Source organism: Berghia stephanieae, chromosome 13, assembly GCF_034508935.2.
Source record: "Berghia stephanieae isolate SIO BIC M18660-M18661 chromosome 13, UCSD_Bste_1.3, whole genome shotgun sequence".
In the NCBI taxonomy this organism is placed as follows: Eukaryota; Metazoa; Mollusca; class Gastropoda; order Nudibranchia; family Aeolidiidae; genus Berghia; species Berghia stephanieae.
In genome coordinates this window covers 6229098-6247912 of record NC_088372.1, presented here as the reverse complement: position 1 = coordinate 6247912, position 18815 = coordinate 6229098, and the positions used below count along the sequence as shown (strand labels likewise).

Genomic DNA, 18815 nt, shown 5'->3' with positions numbered 1-18815 from the left:
CATCGGTACAAACTATTTCACACAAAAAAGAAGATACTCTATAATGAATAAAAGGGCTATCCCAACAAAAACTTTTGTTATGAAAACCTCGGGATTGCAGGTTAGGTAGGGATTCAATAGACTTTTCAAGAAATCAAAATCCAGTTGTTGCTCGGCTTTGCTCCCCAGATTTTTCTGGTTAGCGGCATCGGGAGAGCAGAATCGAAGGAAATTCAAAAATGGAGGAATTCAATTGTAGGAAAATTTAGGAAAAGCTGAAATTGCATATTTTATTTCCACCAATTAGCAAAATTGAAAATATTACTTTCCTTATAATTGTTGCTCAATGATCGGAACTGGATGTTATGATAAAATAAAATTGAGCTAAGACTCAGCAGATTAAAAAAATCAAAGACAAAAAATAAATATTGACTAACTTTTGATGGTAAGATCAGCTGATGTGTCATTTCCATCAACTTTAGCTGTGTAATTTCCACTATCCTCAGGGGCCAGGTCATGCACAGTAAGAGAGTGCTTTCTGCCTTGCTGGGTCACTTCATACTTCTCGCTAGGAACGATAACTTCTTGATCATGCAGCCATTGTACATTTGCATCATCTTTGGACACTTCACAGGTAAATGTAACATCTTCATGCTCCACTCCAGAATCGTCAGAAAGTGGGAGTGTGAACTCTGCTTTGACTTCTGTACATAAAATAGACATATATTCAAAACTCTTCATACTTATATGTAAATCAACAAAACTGAAATTCATGTAGAAGATTGGCATCCTACTCCTGCTTCATCTGTCCTCCCTCGTCTTTGACACAATCACCATTCCCACTACCACCACCACCACATCACTAATGGCCCAGGGAATGCTAACACTACAAAGCCTAGTGAATTAACCAGTAGAATTTTTGATCAATCAAAATGCAGGATTCGCAACACTCCCTCAAGCCCGCTCAAACAAACATAGATTGTTTAATAACAATAGAATGAAGGGATTTGACATCACTCTGCTCTTTATTATTGTTTCTAGACTACTAGTTGTGTTTGTTTTTAAGGGTTCTACGGCGCTTGCAACACATTAAAGTCATATCAGCGCCAGTAAAAAGGAAGAAAATGGGAAAATAAAAAGTTCTAAAATTACAATTAAAGCACCCAAGAAAAGGGAAGATAAAAGGGGAAGTGGTTCAAATAGGAAACAGATGTAGATTCCAAGAGCACACGATCAAAGTACTTAGTTTGAGATAACATTAAAGTCTCATCCAGACACAAGCACAGGTCCCCACTAAGAGGAATACACTCAAATGTTGACAAATCATATGTTTTTGTTTTGTTTTTAAGGGTTTTACGGCACTTGCAACACATTAAGGTCATATCAGCGCCAGTAAAAAGGAAGAAAATGGGATAGTTAAAAGTTCTAGAATTACAATTAAAGCACAAAAGAAAAGGTAAGACAAAGGGGAACTGGTTCAAATAGGGAACAGATGTAGATTTCAAGAGCACACCGTTAAAGTACTTAGTTTGAGATCACCTAAAAGTCTCACCCAGACACAAGCACAGGTCCCAACTAAGAGGAATACACTCAAATGTTTACCAATCATATAATATAATATGTAAACTAAACATAATACAAAGCATAACAGAGAGATGATTTACAAAGAAGAAAATATCATCTCCCAAAACTATAACTATACATTCGACTGTTTCCCTCCCAGTCAAGGAACTCCGGCAAGGATCAGGACAAAACTAAGTAATCTCATTCCAAGACAATGACAGGAAACAATTGGAAAACGGGTATGGGGGGAAAGAAGATACAGCATGTACCTCCCTGCCCACTATGGGAGGTCAGGATCCCCACCCAGGACAAATCATATAACATATGTATACAAAACATAATACAGTGCATAACAGAGAGCTGATTTACAAGGAAAAAAATATCATCTCCCAAAACTAACTATACATTTGACTGTTTTCCCCTCAGCCAGGGGGCTATCCGGCCAGGACAAAACCAAGTAATCTCATTCCAAAACAAAGACAGAAAGCAATTGGAAAACAGATAAAGGGGGATAGAAGATACAGCAAGTACCTCCCTGCCCACTATGGGAGGTCGGGAACCCCATCCAGCTGCCGAATGTCCGACTATCCGAGGGGCATGGGCAATCTTGCCTCCACTAGGTGTCAACTCCATTCACCATATATATATATATATATAAGTACGTTTCAAGTCAAGTACAGGTAATTACAAACCAAATCCGTTTCAGAATTTGTGACTAACCTTGAACGTTAAGTTTAGCAGAGCTCTCCTTATCCTTGATTTTGATAGTATAATCTGCTGAGGCATCCAATGGTGCATTCTTTATGGTCAATGTATGTGTCTTGCCATCCACTTCTGGAATGATGGTGTCTGATGGTGTAAGCTCTTGTCCATTCTTGAACCACACTGCAGGCAGGTTAGCTTCGGTGACTTCACACTTGAATACAACCGTTTCTCCTTCTTTGCAGGTTTGTTCGGTCAAAGGAATGGTGAATTCGAGAGGGGCTTCTATATTTTGGGGGAAAAAATGTGGATTACAAAATAAAAAAAATTTATCAGGCAATGCTGTATAACAATTTTCAGTTTATATCAAACAGTTGAGAGAAATATTTTGCAAGCATTTATGAATTTTTTCAACATACGATATGGACATTTTACACTGGCACCAGGAGAGGAAAATAAAAATAAAATTGAAATCATTAATGCAATCCACATAAAGCGAGGAAAAAGCAAATAGATTTAGTTAACCGATAGGAATTCAATCATTAGTGTCATTATCTATTATCAAACTTTTACAAAAGTGCACAAAATTTCCCAGACATCATGCTTTTTTTCTTTTTTGTTTATCTTTTAAATCATATTTTGTTAAAATTTGAACATGCTTCCCAACATGATAAAAACAATCAATAATAATAATTGCAATTCTAAAAAAAAAAAAAAAGGTTGTCACAAGTCAATTTCAGAGTTAAAATTAACAAAAACAAGATGCGATTGCAAAAGTAGTTTCATGATATGAGTTAATAAAAAAAGACAAAATACGACAAACCTGCCAAAAGACTCGAGCCAATGAGACGCTTGGAACCGATGGCCACCAAGTAGTTGCCATAGTCTTCATACTGCAAATCATGCACAACCAGGCGATGCAAGTAGGCAGCGTCTATCAACTCATGCTTTCGAGACGGGGCAATTTTGACTTTATCCATATACCACGACACCCGTAGGTTGGATTTGGATAGCATGCAGGTGAAATTGGCTGTTGTGTCGTTTTGGACCAGTTCTCTTTTGACACTGAGGGATAGTCTGAGGGGGATCTCTGGAAGGCAAATGTTGCCATGGTTTGATTGATCATGTTCGATGTTAGTGGTGGAGGAGGAGGAGGAGGTACATTCAGCATGATGTTTGCCGACTCTTTATGGAGCCATGGGGGAGTTGGGTTAAAAGTGTTTGGGTGAAGCTTTGTCAGAGAATGACGCAGAGGGTGGAGCAGGGTTAGGAGACGAATAGTGTCTTGTCCCACAGACAAGAACACAAAACTACAGAAATTCTTTCTTCATTAGAACTATCTCGGAGTGGAATGGGCTGGATGAACTGGTCATCATGGAACCACACCTAAACGATTTCAAGGCCCGACTGACATGGGCCCGCGCCCAATGAGGACGCCGCTGAAATACAACCAGACCATTGGTTTCTTCAGCGCCAACCATACAGTGCTACAGACACATTGTATGACTCAAATTGTGAAGTAGGATAGGAAGAAGATTTGTGTCGACGACACCTTGTATATCGAGTAAGAGTTTAAGGACAAATACAATAGATTTTGTAGGTTTTTTAAAGTCCACACATAGAACGAAATAGTTGAAGACATTGAATAAAGCAAAGCAGGGAACAAAGCTCAAGGATTTACAAGGGAATTACATGAATTGTGAATCGCCATGATAAATATATAGAGAAAGGAAGAACACTTCCATGTCTTTTACTATCAAGTTTTCAGAGATAAGGCTTGATTTTGAGAAAGAAAATCAAGACTTCTGACAAGAACTTTTGGACCATTGAGAATTTGGAAGAAAAAAAATATGTTTAAAGTGAGTTGACACATTATAGAGATGTGTATAGATTTTGGAATGGTTTGAAACTAGTTCTCAGTTCAATGGAGAAAAAAAGCCAAGAGACTTTATTCTGAAATTTTTCCTCACTAAGGAAACATCAATTAAAAAGAGTTGACTTTTTTCCAATTTTCTTCAACCCTCTCCTTACCACCTATTGGAAAATCGTCACATTTGTTACGATGATGCCACCGTCACTTTTCTCATTCAGATTTCATTTCTTTTTGCTATAGATATAAAATCTTGACATTTTGTAATAGAGCTCATATTGTCGAACAATATTACGTATAGAATGTGCTTGTTGCTTTTCTGTTTGAGTAAGAAACGTCTATTTTTGTGTTGGGTGGGTGTGAAGTTTTAAGGAAAAGTATGAAAATGGCTGGTAAGGAGAGGGTTAACTTATTTTTATTTTTTCTCCTGTTTTTTTCTTTTACAAAAATTGTATACATTTTCTCTTGGGTTTCAGAGTATTCCTATAAAATAGTCAAGCGCATAATTGGAATTTTTGCAAATTGATTTTAATTTGGTAACAAGTACAGTACATTTAAAACAACATGAACAATCTTCATTTCATGTCATTTCCCAATGTATTCCTTTATAGATGCTCTTTTGAGGCCTCGGCAAAGAGCCCTAGACACATATCTCGTTACTATTATTATCGCTTTCAATATAGAGTCAATTAATCTTATTCCAAAATTGAACGTGATGATTTCTTCTTATTTTCCCAGCATTTCTCTCTGATAAATAAATAAATAAATAAATAAATAAATAAATAAATACACCTCTTGTTGCTTTCACTTTCTTGGGTTCGTAATGTTCGCAATTAAATCTTATGTTTATATTTAAATTCTAAATATATTTGCAGATTTCATTATCGTCACACATAGCAAACCCTTTCTTTTTACAACACAGGCAGGCATACAACAGTTCATTCTCAAAAAAAAAACAAAAAAAAAACAACTTTTTTTTAAGGGCGGAGGGATGATAAAGACAAGTTTTGATCACCTCTCTGGTAATTGGTGAATAGAATTCTTAAAAGTCAACAAATACTGTTCACCAACTATCTGAAAGATTGAACCAAATTATATGACACAGTGATATGAGTTATATTACCACTTTGGTCGCCACTGTTGTTCACACCAGTGCCAAAGCGGATAAATAAAACTAGTATCCCCGATAGATAAAAGAATAAACAAACAAATAAATATGTAAATAAACAAATAAATAGGTAAATAAATAAATAAATGAAAAGAAAAAAAAACATGTTAAATAAGCTCCTTAAATAATAGCAACAAGATGTTTAATAAAGCAGGAATCGTAATATTAATTGAAATTAGAAATAAAGGAACGAAGTGAACCAGGTGAAAGCAGATGGAATGTTCAGTTTAATTCTTAGTTGAAAACTAAGCATGTTTCTTACATAGATTTGAAGTACATCATCAAACCCAACAACTTTAATACATCTTTACAAACTTTATTATAAAAAAAAAAAATGTCAGTAAATTAAGAAAATGCAGAAAAAGAAATGTAAGTCGAATGTTAAGGGAGCAGGAATAGTGGATAAGAATGTAAGGCAACATTTAAAACATAACAAAATATTATTGGTTAAATCTGCTGTAAATTATTCTAAACGTTTGACATCATCTAGGTAGATAGAAATAATTATCATTGCTTTTTTTAAGGAGTTGGTTATTTTGTCAAAAAGCGATTTGACAATAAAAGCGAGTTCACGAATAGATACAATTAACTCGAACCAATGACCAGGTATTTATATTTATTCATCTTACAAGATATCTCATCTAAAATTAATGCTAGACAACTTGATAACGGTACTCAGTTAAAATCAGAAATAAATCGAATCCATTTGGTATTAAACGTATGATACAGTAAACTGTTATTTAATCTATATAATATAAAAGTATAATGCAATGTTATTTTATTTACACAAAGACAGCGGTTTTCATAAGGACTTTCAAAAAAAGCTCTTTGGACCCAAATGTTCCATCCAATGTACAAGTAGATTATCTAAAAGTAATACAAGTCAACATGCTACAGTATATAAATATTATTAACTTCTTATTAGGTAAAATTAATTAAGTCATTTCATTTTTTAATTAGCGAAAACAATAAATAAACTATCATATAAGATTTACAAAAGTATGTTTTTTTTCATGTTTTCGTTTACTTAACATATTTTTATTTTCCTATTTGGCAAAACGGAGCAAATTATATAAAACAGATTAAAACATACTATCATACTGCAGGAGGAAATCACTAATACTCAATAATAATCTACTAAAGATAAAGTGTTATTAAAGAAGAAATAACCAAAATAAACAATCCAGCAGGATCCTTTACGGTGACTATTTACAGGTTAAATCTGAAATGATGAAATAATATATGCAGTCAACCGTTTAGTGAGTGAGAAGGACTTCCATCTGCAGTATGAAATGAATCAAAACATGGAAAGGAAAGCATTGAGTGATAAATGAAATGTCATGCATGGCCACAGTAGAGTCAGTAGTAGAGTAGTTATACTTTATTACAGGGTAAATGAGGAGTAACATGATAGATATAATAGTATGATACAATATATATATCATCAAATAGACCCGCTCACCTCATAGAACAGACAAAAGCAAGTTAGAGTTGAAGCCATAACAACAAGAACAGACATTGCAAAACATTATTGATTAAAATAGAATGGGTTGTTTCTTTTCTTCATATCATTATGGGTACTTGATTAATTAATTAAGATTTTAAAAGCTCAGTCATCAGAGCAATACAAGGTCAGCGTGGCTCAGCGGTACGGTCTGCTTCGTACCCGGAAGGTACCGAGTTCGATCACCCACCGCTGCGCTGTGTGGCCTTGAGCAAGTCACCTCGCCCTAGCTCAATTTGCGGCACTGCACTGCGGCTGACGCCTGGGTTATTCCAGTCTTCCCTTGGAATAGACCCAAGAGAAAAATTTCCCCTATGGGATGAATAAAGGGAATTTTATTTTATTTTATTTTAATTCTACATTCAAACCATCTTCATATTAAGTTCCAGTAAACGAATAAGACAATTCGTTTCCCAACTATTAAGTAAACTAAGAGTAATTAGAGTTTAGAATTAACATTAGAAACAAATGTCAATTTAACATATTATGTACTCGACATTAAAAGAATTTGTAATAGTTTGTTACAATGGAAAACATAAAATTGCTTTAAATAATGTTTTAAGTAAGCTCACTCCGACCTAGATAAAAGATATCTGATGGAAGTAAATTTTGATTGCTTTCATTTATCTATCTTTTAAAAATTACAAGTATTTAAGCCGACAGCAGAATATCCCATATGACTTATATGTATATAATTATATTCTTTGTCCAGGATCTTTTACAATTATTTCTCATTATTTTCTCATAGCATATAAATGAAATTAAATTTATATTTTGAGTGGATTATAATATATATATTTAATATAATAAAGCAGATTCAATGAGCCACTTTGAAAGTAAAAAATAAATAATAATAAAAATAATAATAATTTCATATTCAACCTAATTTTTTAAGTCATAGAGAAAAAAAAGTTTGACAAATATCATATTTTTTGACTAGCATTGTCACAAATTTCAGATATATTCTATAACTGTTACATTCATTTCTCCCAAGCAGCCAAACACTACAAAAGCCAATCAAATTGCTACAGAATGAACGGAAATCCTGTTCAACAAATGCCTCCTTCCCTTAATTTCAATAACATATTATGATAAAATATATCGGTTTTGTTTTGCTTCTTTGAGTGGATTTTTCCCCCTTTTTTTCTTCTTTCTTTACTTTATTTTGAAAATGAAATATTTGACCACAATACTTTGAGCAGAACAGCATAAAATGCAACTGTTGCGTGAAGCTTTGAAAAAATAAAATACAATGAAGAAAATGAATTCAAATTCAAATTAATTGACAAATAATGTGGATGTTACAGATTTCCACTTACTTACTATTAACAAAACCGCAGATAATGGATGTTATTATTAAGACATTCAACTCAAGCATTTTCTGTCCAATTCATCATCTACTTTTATTGATAAGAGAAAACCCTAAACGTCTACATCATTTGTCATCATCATTATTTAAATTGGAGTTTGAATTCAACATTTTCAATGATTTCAATTTACAGACCAGTATCGAGGAATTCTCCTCTGTTTATTTCAATTTCCAGAATTGTTTAAAAAGCAATATATCTACTCTCCATTTTTCATTAGCTTACACTATGAATCTCCTACATTAGCAGCATTTTTCAGAGAGCATGAGCAGACTCATTGATATTGATATGATATGATATCATACAAAGAATATTCATTTCATTGTAAATATAAGAGCGAGTGTGAGAATGAATGATCTGAATGTTTTCTACGGCACTAAATTCCAACTAGCTTTGATACACTGTTATTGTTTTTGTTGTAAATCATCTATCCTGCTAAATATTTTATTTTTACCTTGAGCCATGTAAAACACAATGTAATTTCCTGTTTTTGGATGAATAAAGTTCATCTTATATACTTCAGAAAGTCAATGCTTACAGCTGGTAAATTTCAACAATGTTTATTTACAAATTATGTAATCATAAGGAAAAGTTAGGGGTAGCGTGGGGAATCTTGGAAATTGTACAGCTGTAAAACTAAAACTTTGACCCCTCTACCTATGGTAATTTTTTAATCGGCTAAACCTTACTGAGTAGAATTTTTTCCAGCTGTTAGGATGCTGTGTTTGCAAGACAGGCATTTGTACTGTAGAGCTTTACACATATTGTAAAAAAAAAAATTTTAAAAGTCGAAACAAATTCCTCCCAACACATGAAGTCATAAACAACAATCCCAATGAAAGAAAGTCATGAAATATAGTTTGTGTGATTAAAGAAGCAGCAGCACGCGTCTACAGAAATCTACAAACTTACTCATGCAAATGTCTTTATGGATGACTGAGCAAAACTGTTCACGAGTAATAAGAACTTGCATTATAACACAATATATTTTTTTTTCATTATCATTACAGAGGTATAAAAGCATATAAAATTTCAGAGAAAAGGATGAGAAACGACATGAACACAGTTTGGTAAAAAGAAAATTAAAGTTTGAATTCAAATGGTTCGAAATGACACATTCATAATGAGGTGAAGACATGAGATTCTTTTTTAATATTAATTCTTGATTGATTGAGCTGTTGAGTGTTGAGGATAGTCTAATCTAATTGGAAATTCAACGTCTTTATCTGCAAAAGGCGGATTGCCCATCACTGCAGATTTTATACAATTATGTGGCGACTTTCTCCATTATTGTGTTATTGAGTTGAAAAGATAAATGTTTAATAGTTGACCAAATTTGTTGTTGGCAATATCTAGGATTTCTGGTGAGAGAGAGTGTTCCATTCCTTTATTGTTCTTGGGAAGAAACTGTTTTTATATTTGTTGGTTGTGTGTGTTTCTTTAAATTGATGTTACCTCAATGAATGACCCCTAACTTCTAAGATGGCTGACGATATATGAAGCCCATCACATTTGATAGAATATTGACCAGCATCTTCAATTTGTATATCATGTATTGTTAAAGAATGCATACGACCAGCGACAGTCAGTGTATATTTACTGCTATTTGCAACTATAGGTATATCCTCTCTCAACCAAACCACTGTCACTCTTTTACTCACTACTTCGCATACAAATATTGCTGCACCATTTTTGAAAGATTTTATTGGCTGTAATGGAGTTAAAATAATCTTATGTGTTGGTGGTATGGGTCTAACATTTTCTTTTGGTAATGTTATCACCTTATCGACATTTCTTGCAATGAATACAGGGTTGTCATTCACTAGTATATCTGGGGAAGACAATCTTTCCTTATTTGTTCGTTCATTCAAACTTCGATCACCAGTTACATCTACAGATAAAGAAATTGCTGAATCGTTTTTTTGCTGTGAATCTAAATTACCTGTACTCAATACATCAACATTAACAGATAAAGACCTCTGACTCTGACCAACAGTGTAATCATCAGTCTCACTAGAAATATCGGATAACAAGGATTCTACTGAATCATCTCTTTCCTCTAACGTACTTTGACAAGGAACATCTACTGGCTTCAACAAATGCTGATCATTCTTCTTATCTTGAAGTATAAATGAAACTTGTTTCCCACTTTCCCGCCTTTCAATTATTTCTTTATTTCCATCCACAAAGTTTATTTCATTACAGAGCGCATCCCTTCCTGATAAGTCTTTGTTATCTTTGATTTCCTTACTTAATTCCTCACCAGTATCTTCGTCTGATATAGATATCGTGTCATCATCAGATAAACCCAAACTGTTATCACTAACATCTGAAATGGAGATTGTAACATCATCATCATCATCATCATCCTCATCATCGTTATCATCATACCTATCAGATTCATTCACACTGGTTTCACTGGTAAGATAGGACACTTCCCCAGCATCACAATTGCTCATTTTAAGTTGTGCTTCACTCTTATCAAGCCATGAAAGACATCCGTGAGCCAAATTAGCATCCAAGCCTTCATTCAATTCATCAAAAAGAGATTTTCCTTCAACTAATTTCAAGTCTTGTATGGGTGTAACGTCATCAAGGCTTAAACCATCATAAGAATAGTCTTCAGAATAAACACTGGCACTTTCCACTTGATCCAACAAAGGAAAAGTGTTATCTCTAATTTCTGGCATACCTATTGCTGTTGAAATACATTCATTATCATCCTCTCTACTATAACTTTCATCTTTTGGACATGGAAAGTTTGAAAGTGGTTTTAAATCACTGTGCTTCAAACATGTTAAATTTGTAATTGAGACTTCACCATTATCAAACGAAGCGCTTGAAGATGGCACAGTCATGTTAATTAGTCTTTCATCTTTTGTCTCAAAATTGATAAGATCAAAACTTTGAGAATCTGATTGATTTAACACAGTGTCCAAAGAGCCTTCTTTGTTGTCCCCATTCTTCTTCTTTTCTTTAACCTTAGCCTGTATTTCACTGCCAGCTCTATTAGGACTGTGAACATAATTATCACTATTATGAAAGGTGTCATGAGAAATATTATAATGACGTGTTGAATGCACTAAAGAACCTTCATATGAACATGAAGACAGTGAGATGGAAGATGAGGAAGTAAAAGAGGATAAAGCATGCATAGCATTATTTGATGGCGTATAATGTCTTGTTGCTCTGTCCCCATCTGATTCTAGGTCTACATGCAGAAGTGGGTAAGGTGCGGAGGCATGCATGCAGGGCAACTCTGTTAAACTATCTGTAGAGTTAAAGATACATTGTGATGTTACACTATCTACGTCAATGAAAAATATGTATTAAAATAGAAAAATAATAGCCAAGGCCTGAAAATCCAATATTGAGATAGTAAGAAAGAAAAAAATATATTCAAAATGTTAAGATACACTGTATAGATGAATAAGAAAAACCCATTTCATGATAACAAAAAACAAAACAAAACAAACAAAAAAAAACCCACATAAAAATTAAAAAAAAAAAAAAACAGAAAAGAAAAACAGAGATGATATTACATTATCTTAGAAGTACTTAGGGAAAAGGAATGGAATTCTTACAAGGATAATAAAATATGTATTATATTATAGAAAAACTTGAAAGGTTTATTTATAGGCTTAAGATGTTCTAACAACTCACAACCACATTCATTCCATTTTCCTTCTTTTTTTTTTTTTTTCGCAAGCTACAATAAGGTGCAATTTATCATCATTATATCTTTTTAATGGTGACATTGCCTATGTCTAAAGTTAAGTAGTTCCTTATATTTTCAACATGTCTTGCTCCAATTTCTGAAACTTGAGTCTTAAAAAAAAACAAAGGCAAGACATTTAAGTAAAATCCTGATAATAAAGTATTCCCTGGATTAATCAATTGGGATTTTCTGAGTTTATTCACAACACGGGACCTGTCATTGCGTCTCCTATAAATTGTATATATCGGGTATGATTTAAATTACAAGCTATGCATTTGATTTGAGTTCAGCACCTTGGTGTGTCAATAGTTTGGAATTATAAACACTTGGTGGTATATTTGGCTAGTATATAAATATATCTACTTCCCCAACGATGCTTTGTGTATCAGATGTGTCAATATAGAAGGTAGATGGATAGGGATTGGTGACTGGGATATCAATATAATTGGGATTTTAACATTTCAAAATATGGTATTTACAATATGTTATGGGGTGGCAATATATTGAATTCTAATTCCACTTACACCCCAATATATATATATATATATTATCATTATTTTTTGGAAGATTGTGGCTAGGAATGTATATTGTGTGGGAAGATAAGAGAACAAGTGGAATGGAACAGTATGTCCAAGAAGATTTGAAACTATAACAATCCACTTTGCAAAATCTGACTTAGTATTTTTTTTAAATTTCAGTTTGAAAGCATGAAATAAAATTCAAAAAGTATTCAAATCAAAAGCAAGACCTATGGGGTTTGTTTTTCTATCACAATCTTCTTAACCTTTCAATGTTATCTCGCATAACAAAGAGAAATGAGGAAGCAATATAATTTTCGCATGATCTAATTTTCATTTTATCGTAAATTGGCCTTATTTTGTGTCAAAACAGAACATTTTACATAGTGGATGGTTTTTAAACTTTGGATATGATATAATTCAAACCAATAACCAAGAAGAGAAGAAAGAGAGACTGCCATAACGGTGGGTAGTGAGGATTTTGGGAGGAGGAGAGTAGATTGGAAACAAACTTGGTACTTCCCACGTCTACACAGTAATCATTTGTGATCAGTGATTTTGAATGATAGGGTCAGCGAGGCGGGATGGATGGTTTGCAAGCAGAAAAAAAAAAGGAAAACAAAAATGATTTAAGAATATAGACATTAAATAATTTCTTGGAAGATGACAGCAATAATGATACTGATGCATGATGCAATTATGAAACACAGCAATCAGATATTGTAGTGAGATGATGCTTGATGGTGGCGATAAAATAGATATTAAATTCTGATCTTATAACAAAAAGGACTTTTAAAGAAAAACATTTTAAAAAATAAATTATGTGGACATTATTATAAAAGGAGAAAGTATATTAACTATTGTATGGTTCACATTTTAGGTCTTTTATGATAAATCCAGAACTTGCACTTTTCTGATCAAGATGTTATACTAAAAAATTTTTTTAAAAATTGAATTAAATTAAAACATCCAAATTATGAACCTGTTTGTTTCATTTCAAAGATTATTAGGAATCTTATGATAAGGAAACTGTAACTGAGCTTTCAGTGTTCCTGGGCATAGCATTATTGACACCCCTAGATCATAAAAATTAAAGGCCACCTAAATGTATTCATAATGTCATATAATGAGAATAATATGTACCATGTATGATTATCATCTCTCATGAAGAGAGTAAAACATCTGTGATAAAGCTACCATAGGTGACAAAAATTATTGCTATGTTGGTATGATTCACGAGGCAAAAGGAAAAAGTGCATAAAATCAAACATAAGAGAAAGACAGATGGTAGAAAGCAAAATTATTTTAAAAAACAAAACAAAACAAATCCAAAAGAAAAACAACCAGAAATCAGATATTATCCATTGAGATCAAATCTTTTTTCTTTTCCAAATAATTATTTGTGTTAAACAAAGTTTTGTTAATAAATTTGATTCCATTCCTTTAAATTGTGCTTTCAAGATCAATATTTACAAAACCCCAAAGAAATTAATTTTCTCATTGATATTCCTCTTATTCCTCTGAGTTTAAAGGCAATAATCAAAAGTGTGTTAATATGAGAATCTCTTATGAATCCTCATCAAGAAGATAAAACCGACCCAATTTGTATTTTGATCCCAAAAGACAACATCTGATTTATAGAAAATCCAAATGACACGTTGATATTAATTGCAAATTCCCTCAGAAGAATAAATAACATATATATTTGAAATTATAAAAATTAAAAGAACAATGAAGTTGAAAAGAACCAAATCAATAACCAGAGGGGGGCAGATTTCTCTTCTCTATCAGATTTTTAAAAATTTAATAACTATCTAGGACCTGTGCAAAATATAAAGTGTGACACACTAAAGTGCTCTCTGAAATATGAAATAATTCACCCTTTTAAAGCTACAGAGTTAAAAAAAATTTAAATAAATTATATTACTATTGGTCATTTCCAGACAGCTGCCTTTATTGTTTACATCAAGGTGTATAACCATACCACCAATAGACTCAAAAAAGGTAGCTATCAAATTACTATCTGTTTAATGCCGTGTTTAACAGATTTAGCTTTGATAGACTTTTAAAATAAATGTTGACCATTTTCTGAAATGTGTTAATTCTTGTTGACATGGGTTTAATTTCTATAAAGATAATATTTACAGACAGCTCTCCTTATGTGTCACAGTGTTTCAACTACGCTGCAAATTGAATATAAATATGTTTGCTCATTTTATTTCATTTATTTTTTCTTTAATAAGAATAGATTTTGTTCCAATTACAATTTTTTTTAAAAACTATGCATTACTGCTTGTCTTTTCAATTCAGCAGATTATACAAAGACAATATCAGAACTATCATAATCATCACGAGAGACAAAATGCCACCCTTCAGCAGTTGTGGACTCACCGTCTAGATGCAGGAGAGCCTGGCTCTTTTGATCACCAACTCGAATGCTGTACTCAGCCACATCGGATGGTTCCACATCCTTGATTGACAAAGAATGGCGTCTGCCGTCCGATTGGATGATGTGTTTGTTGCTGGGAGTGAGAACTTCTCCGTCCTTGAACCATTCAACTGTCGCATCATCCTTGTTCACGTCGCAGACAAAGACTGCCATTTTATGCTCTTCAACGTGTACTTCAGAGAGGTCTGCTGTGATTTCAACAGGAATTTCTGTTGACAGAGATGTAAATGTTGTTGCTCGTAGCTCGAAGAATAAATAAATAATGTGAAATTGAATGTAAGCCTCAATTTAATAGACGAAAACAGGTAACATGGACGTTTTGGGTTCGTTTTGGTTTTTTTTTAAGGGTTTTACGGCGCTTGCAACACATTTAGGTTATATCAGCGCCAGTAAAAAGGAAGAAAATGGGATAGTAAAAAGTTCTAGAAGTACAATTGAAGCATCCAAGAGAAAGTAAGACATAGGGGAACTGGGAACAAATAGGGATCAGATGTAGATTCCAAGAGCATATCACCAATGTACTTAGTTTGAGATCACCTATAAGTCTCATCCGGACACAAGAACAAAATCCAACAAAGAGGAACACACTCAAATGCTTACATTATACATTAAAAAAATAACAAATATACTAATACATAACAGAGAGATGATTTACAAGGAAAAAAATATCATCTCCCAAAACAATAACTATGCATTTGACTGTTTCCCTCCCAGCCAGGACTCCGACCAGGGCCAGGAAAAAAACTAAGTAATCTCATTCCAAGACAAAGACAGAAAGCATGTTGGAAAACAGATATAAGGGGATAGAAGACACAGTGTGTACCTCCCTGCCTGCTATGGGAGGTAAGGGTCCCCACCCAGACGTTTTGGGTTCCCCCTTTATCAACAAAACAGGATGAATGAAACACTACAGACGAATGAGATAATGTTGTGGAGTTGTTCAGATGAATAAAATCAAAGAGTTTTGCTCAATTTGCTGACGACTGGGTTATTCCAATCTTCCCTTGGAATAGACCCGAGAGACAAATTTCCCCTATGGGATGAAAAAAGGGAATTTTATTTATTTTATTTTATTTATTATTCAAACACCCACCATTGACAGTAAGAACAGCGGTGGTAGATTTGTTCTCCACTTTAGCCATCACTTCACCAGCATCTGGCATGAGAGCTTCCTGGATCACCAATTTCTGCACACGACCTTCCACTACGACCTGGAAATGCTTATCTTCTTCATTGATTTCACAGCCCTCGTGGAACCATTTTACCATTGACACTTCATTGTTCAGCTCGCATTCGAAGGTGGCTGTTTCACCTTCATCAACAGTTTGATCTTTCAGAGGTCGGATAAAGTCTGGTGGAAGTTCTAAAGAAAGAGATAGATACAGTAAAAAAAATAAGCAATATTGCCACTGTAAGAACTAGATATGAAGTGAGTAGAAAAGTGCCAGAAGACAATAGAGAATAAAAAATTTTTTCGTGGCGGTGGTGGGGTTTGAACCTGCGACCTTATTGGTACGACAACTCCGCCTGGCAGGTGAGAGCGTGGCTCTACCGTGTGAGCTATCCACGAACACAAAATATTCGTTTCAAACCCAAAGTCATTTCTAGATCCCTCTCTCACCCACTACTTGAGATCGCCGATTCGTTCACCACCATCGCGAAGTAATTTTGACTGTTGTGTAAGTAAGATTAAGATATAGCGCAATATCCACTAAATGTGCTCAAAGCGCTTTACAAGGGGTCCCTGGTCAACAGCAACATATAACATGTATGATGGGACATGCCGCCTGTTAGACGATATTACAATTTTTCGGACGACACCGCTGTTTACGGCCAGGTACTCATTTTACACCCGAGTACGGTGAGAGAATGTGAGTAAAGAGCCTTTTCCAAGGACTCAACTATGCGCCGAGGCTCGCACCCACGACCTTCCGATCCGAAAGCGAGTGTCATACCACTAGACCACATAGCCGTACAACATTAAATGTATTTATTAATTTCATTTTCAAAATAATAAATTATTTAATATAATGAAAAAAAAAAAGTGTCCTTCAGAGCCATTAGGCCTGTGGAGTTTATCCCATTTTCTCTTGCGTGAAATAGACAATAGCAATTGCTTACTATCCTTTGGATAGGACGATAGACAATCGCAAAGTACTTTCCACCAGATCTATAGACCCAGCTGGATAGACAGGAGGATCATTAAAAAAATTTCCGACTGCAATCTTAGTCCCTTTGCGTGAAGCAAGTGCTCTACTGTAGCCATCGTAAAGTTATGGCCTGACACTGACCAAAAAATGACGTCAAAACGCCAGTCTTTTGCCACAAAAGAAAACAAATCGTGAGTTGTATTCAATAGTTCAACCAATGAAATAACTTATTTCCATGAGCTCTACTAATGACAACTCATTAGACGCTACACAAACCTAAAAATTGATGCCAAACTGCCAGTCCTAGAGGGTTCTAGTGTCAGGCTATATGTTAACGATGGCTACGGCTCTACCAACTGAGATATCAGGAACCCAGTAAAATGGAAAGCATTTAGTTCGATCTATTTCTTAGCCAGGGCCAGGACAAAACCAAGTAATCTCATTCCAATACAAAGATAGAAAGCATCTTGTAAAACAGATATAACAGGGGATAGAAGACACAGAAAATGCCTCCCTACCCACTATTCTGCTGTATTATTAAAGAACACAGTATGTGCTATTTGGTTAACACTGCACTGCATATACTGTGTTTTTAAAAACAACGGCAGTATGAGAGGTCAGGATCCCCATCCAGTCAAAGAATTTTAAAATCAAATTTTCACCTTGGACGAAGAGGGATGCAGTAGTTTTCTTGTCTCCAACTTGCACTGTTACCAATCCTTCATCATCAATGTTACAGTCCTTGATTACCAGTTTGTGTGTGAGGTCATCTTTGATGAAAGAGATTCTGTCTCCTTCATGGACTTCTTTCTCATCTATAAACCATTGAACCTGCAGATTTGGACAGAAAAAATATTTAATATTTTAGTAAATGAAATATTATTCAAATTGTTTGAAAATGATTTTATGGTTATTAAGATCATTTATTTTAAACTTTCAAGATTTGTCTTTATATTGACCTCCCATACTGCCGTTGTTTTTAAAAACAGTATATGTAGTGTTAACCAAATAGCACATACTGTGTTCTTTACAATTATGCAGAATATGAAGTAGAATCAAATGTTTTGTGAACATTGATAAATCTTTTTCCAAAATCAGTACTTTTTCTCAACAATTGTCTTATCTAATCGACTGTGCTAACTACGCCAACAAAATAAAAGACAAAATTAACTCATCAAATCATGACTATAAAATGTTGAACCATCAGTCAAATAATGTCTCAGTGGTATATGAAAATTAAACTTCCAAGATTGCAGTCGGATTTTTAAAAAAAATTTTGTTGAATTAATTTTGATTAGAGAGAATGGATGCAGTTTTCTAAACTATATAAAAACAAAAAAAAAACAATTCCTAATTCACTAATTCTGAGTATTTGAGTTACAATGACTTTTTGTCATCTGGTTCTTCCCCCCCCCCCCCCCCCCCCCCCCCCAATTAAAAGGTTATTTTATTTACAGTAAAAAAAAAAAAAAAGAAAAACAACACAAAAAAATACCATAACAGCTCAGATAAATAATATATTTATTACTGTTCAAATCATTTTTTTTAATCAAAAAAGCATGTGTCTTACCTTTTCCACATCCTTGGTGAGTTCACAAACCATTTCAGCAGTAGCCTGTTCCATGACAGTGACATCATTGAGAGGCACGGCAAAATCTGTAGCAGAGGGCTCCACGGTTAGTTTGGCCTGAGACGATTTACCCTTAGCCAACACCTGATGATAATACAATATGGTTTGAAATAGAATTTGAATCAACTATCTTAAAATTGAGTGCTTCATGAATGCAAAAAAACTTATTAGACACAATTAATGGCGTAGTTTCTAAG

The 18815-nt window shown here is 33.9% G+C and overlaps 1 protein-coding gene across 1 annotated transcript in view; it reads right to left on the bottom strand.

The window, feature by feature from the left end:
• LOC144958989 (uncharacterized) overlaps positions 1-18815 on the bottom strand; it is a 589046-nt gene that overhangs the window by 256947 nt on the left and 313284 nt on the right. Inside the window, exons 138-144 of the mRNA XM_078891292.1 lie at positions 18559-18702; positions 17651-17819; positions 15932-16201; positions 14781-15047; positions 3068-3334; positions 2263-2529; positions 417-683 (exon numbers count right to left, since the gene is read on the bottom strand). Coding sequence (XP_078747418.1) covers positions 417-683; positions 2263-2529; positions 3068-3334; positions 14781-15047; positions 15932-16201; positions 17651-17819; positions 18559-18702 — 1651 coding nt within the window. The remainder of the gene's footprint in view (positions 1-416; positions 684-2262; positions 2530-3067; positions 3335-14780; positions 15048-15931; positions 16202-17650; positions 17820-18558; positions 18703-18815) is intronic.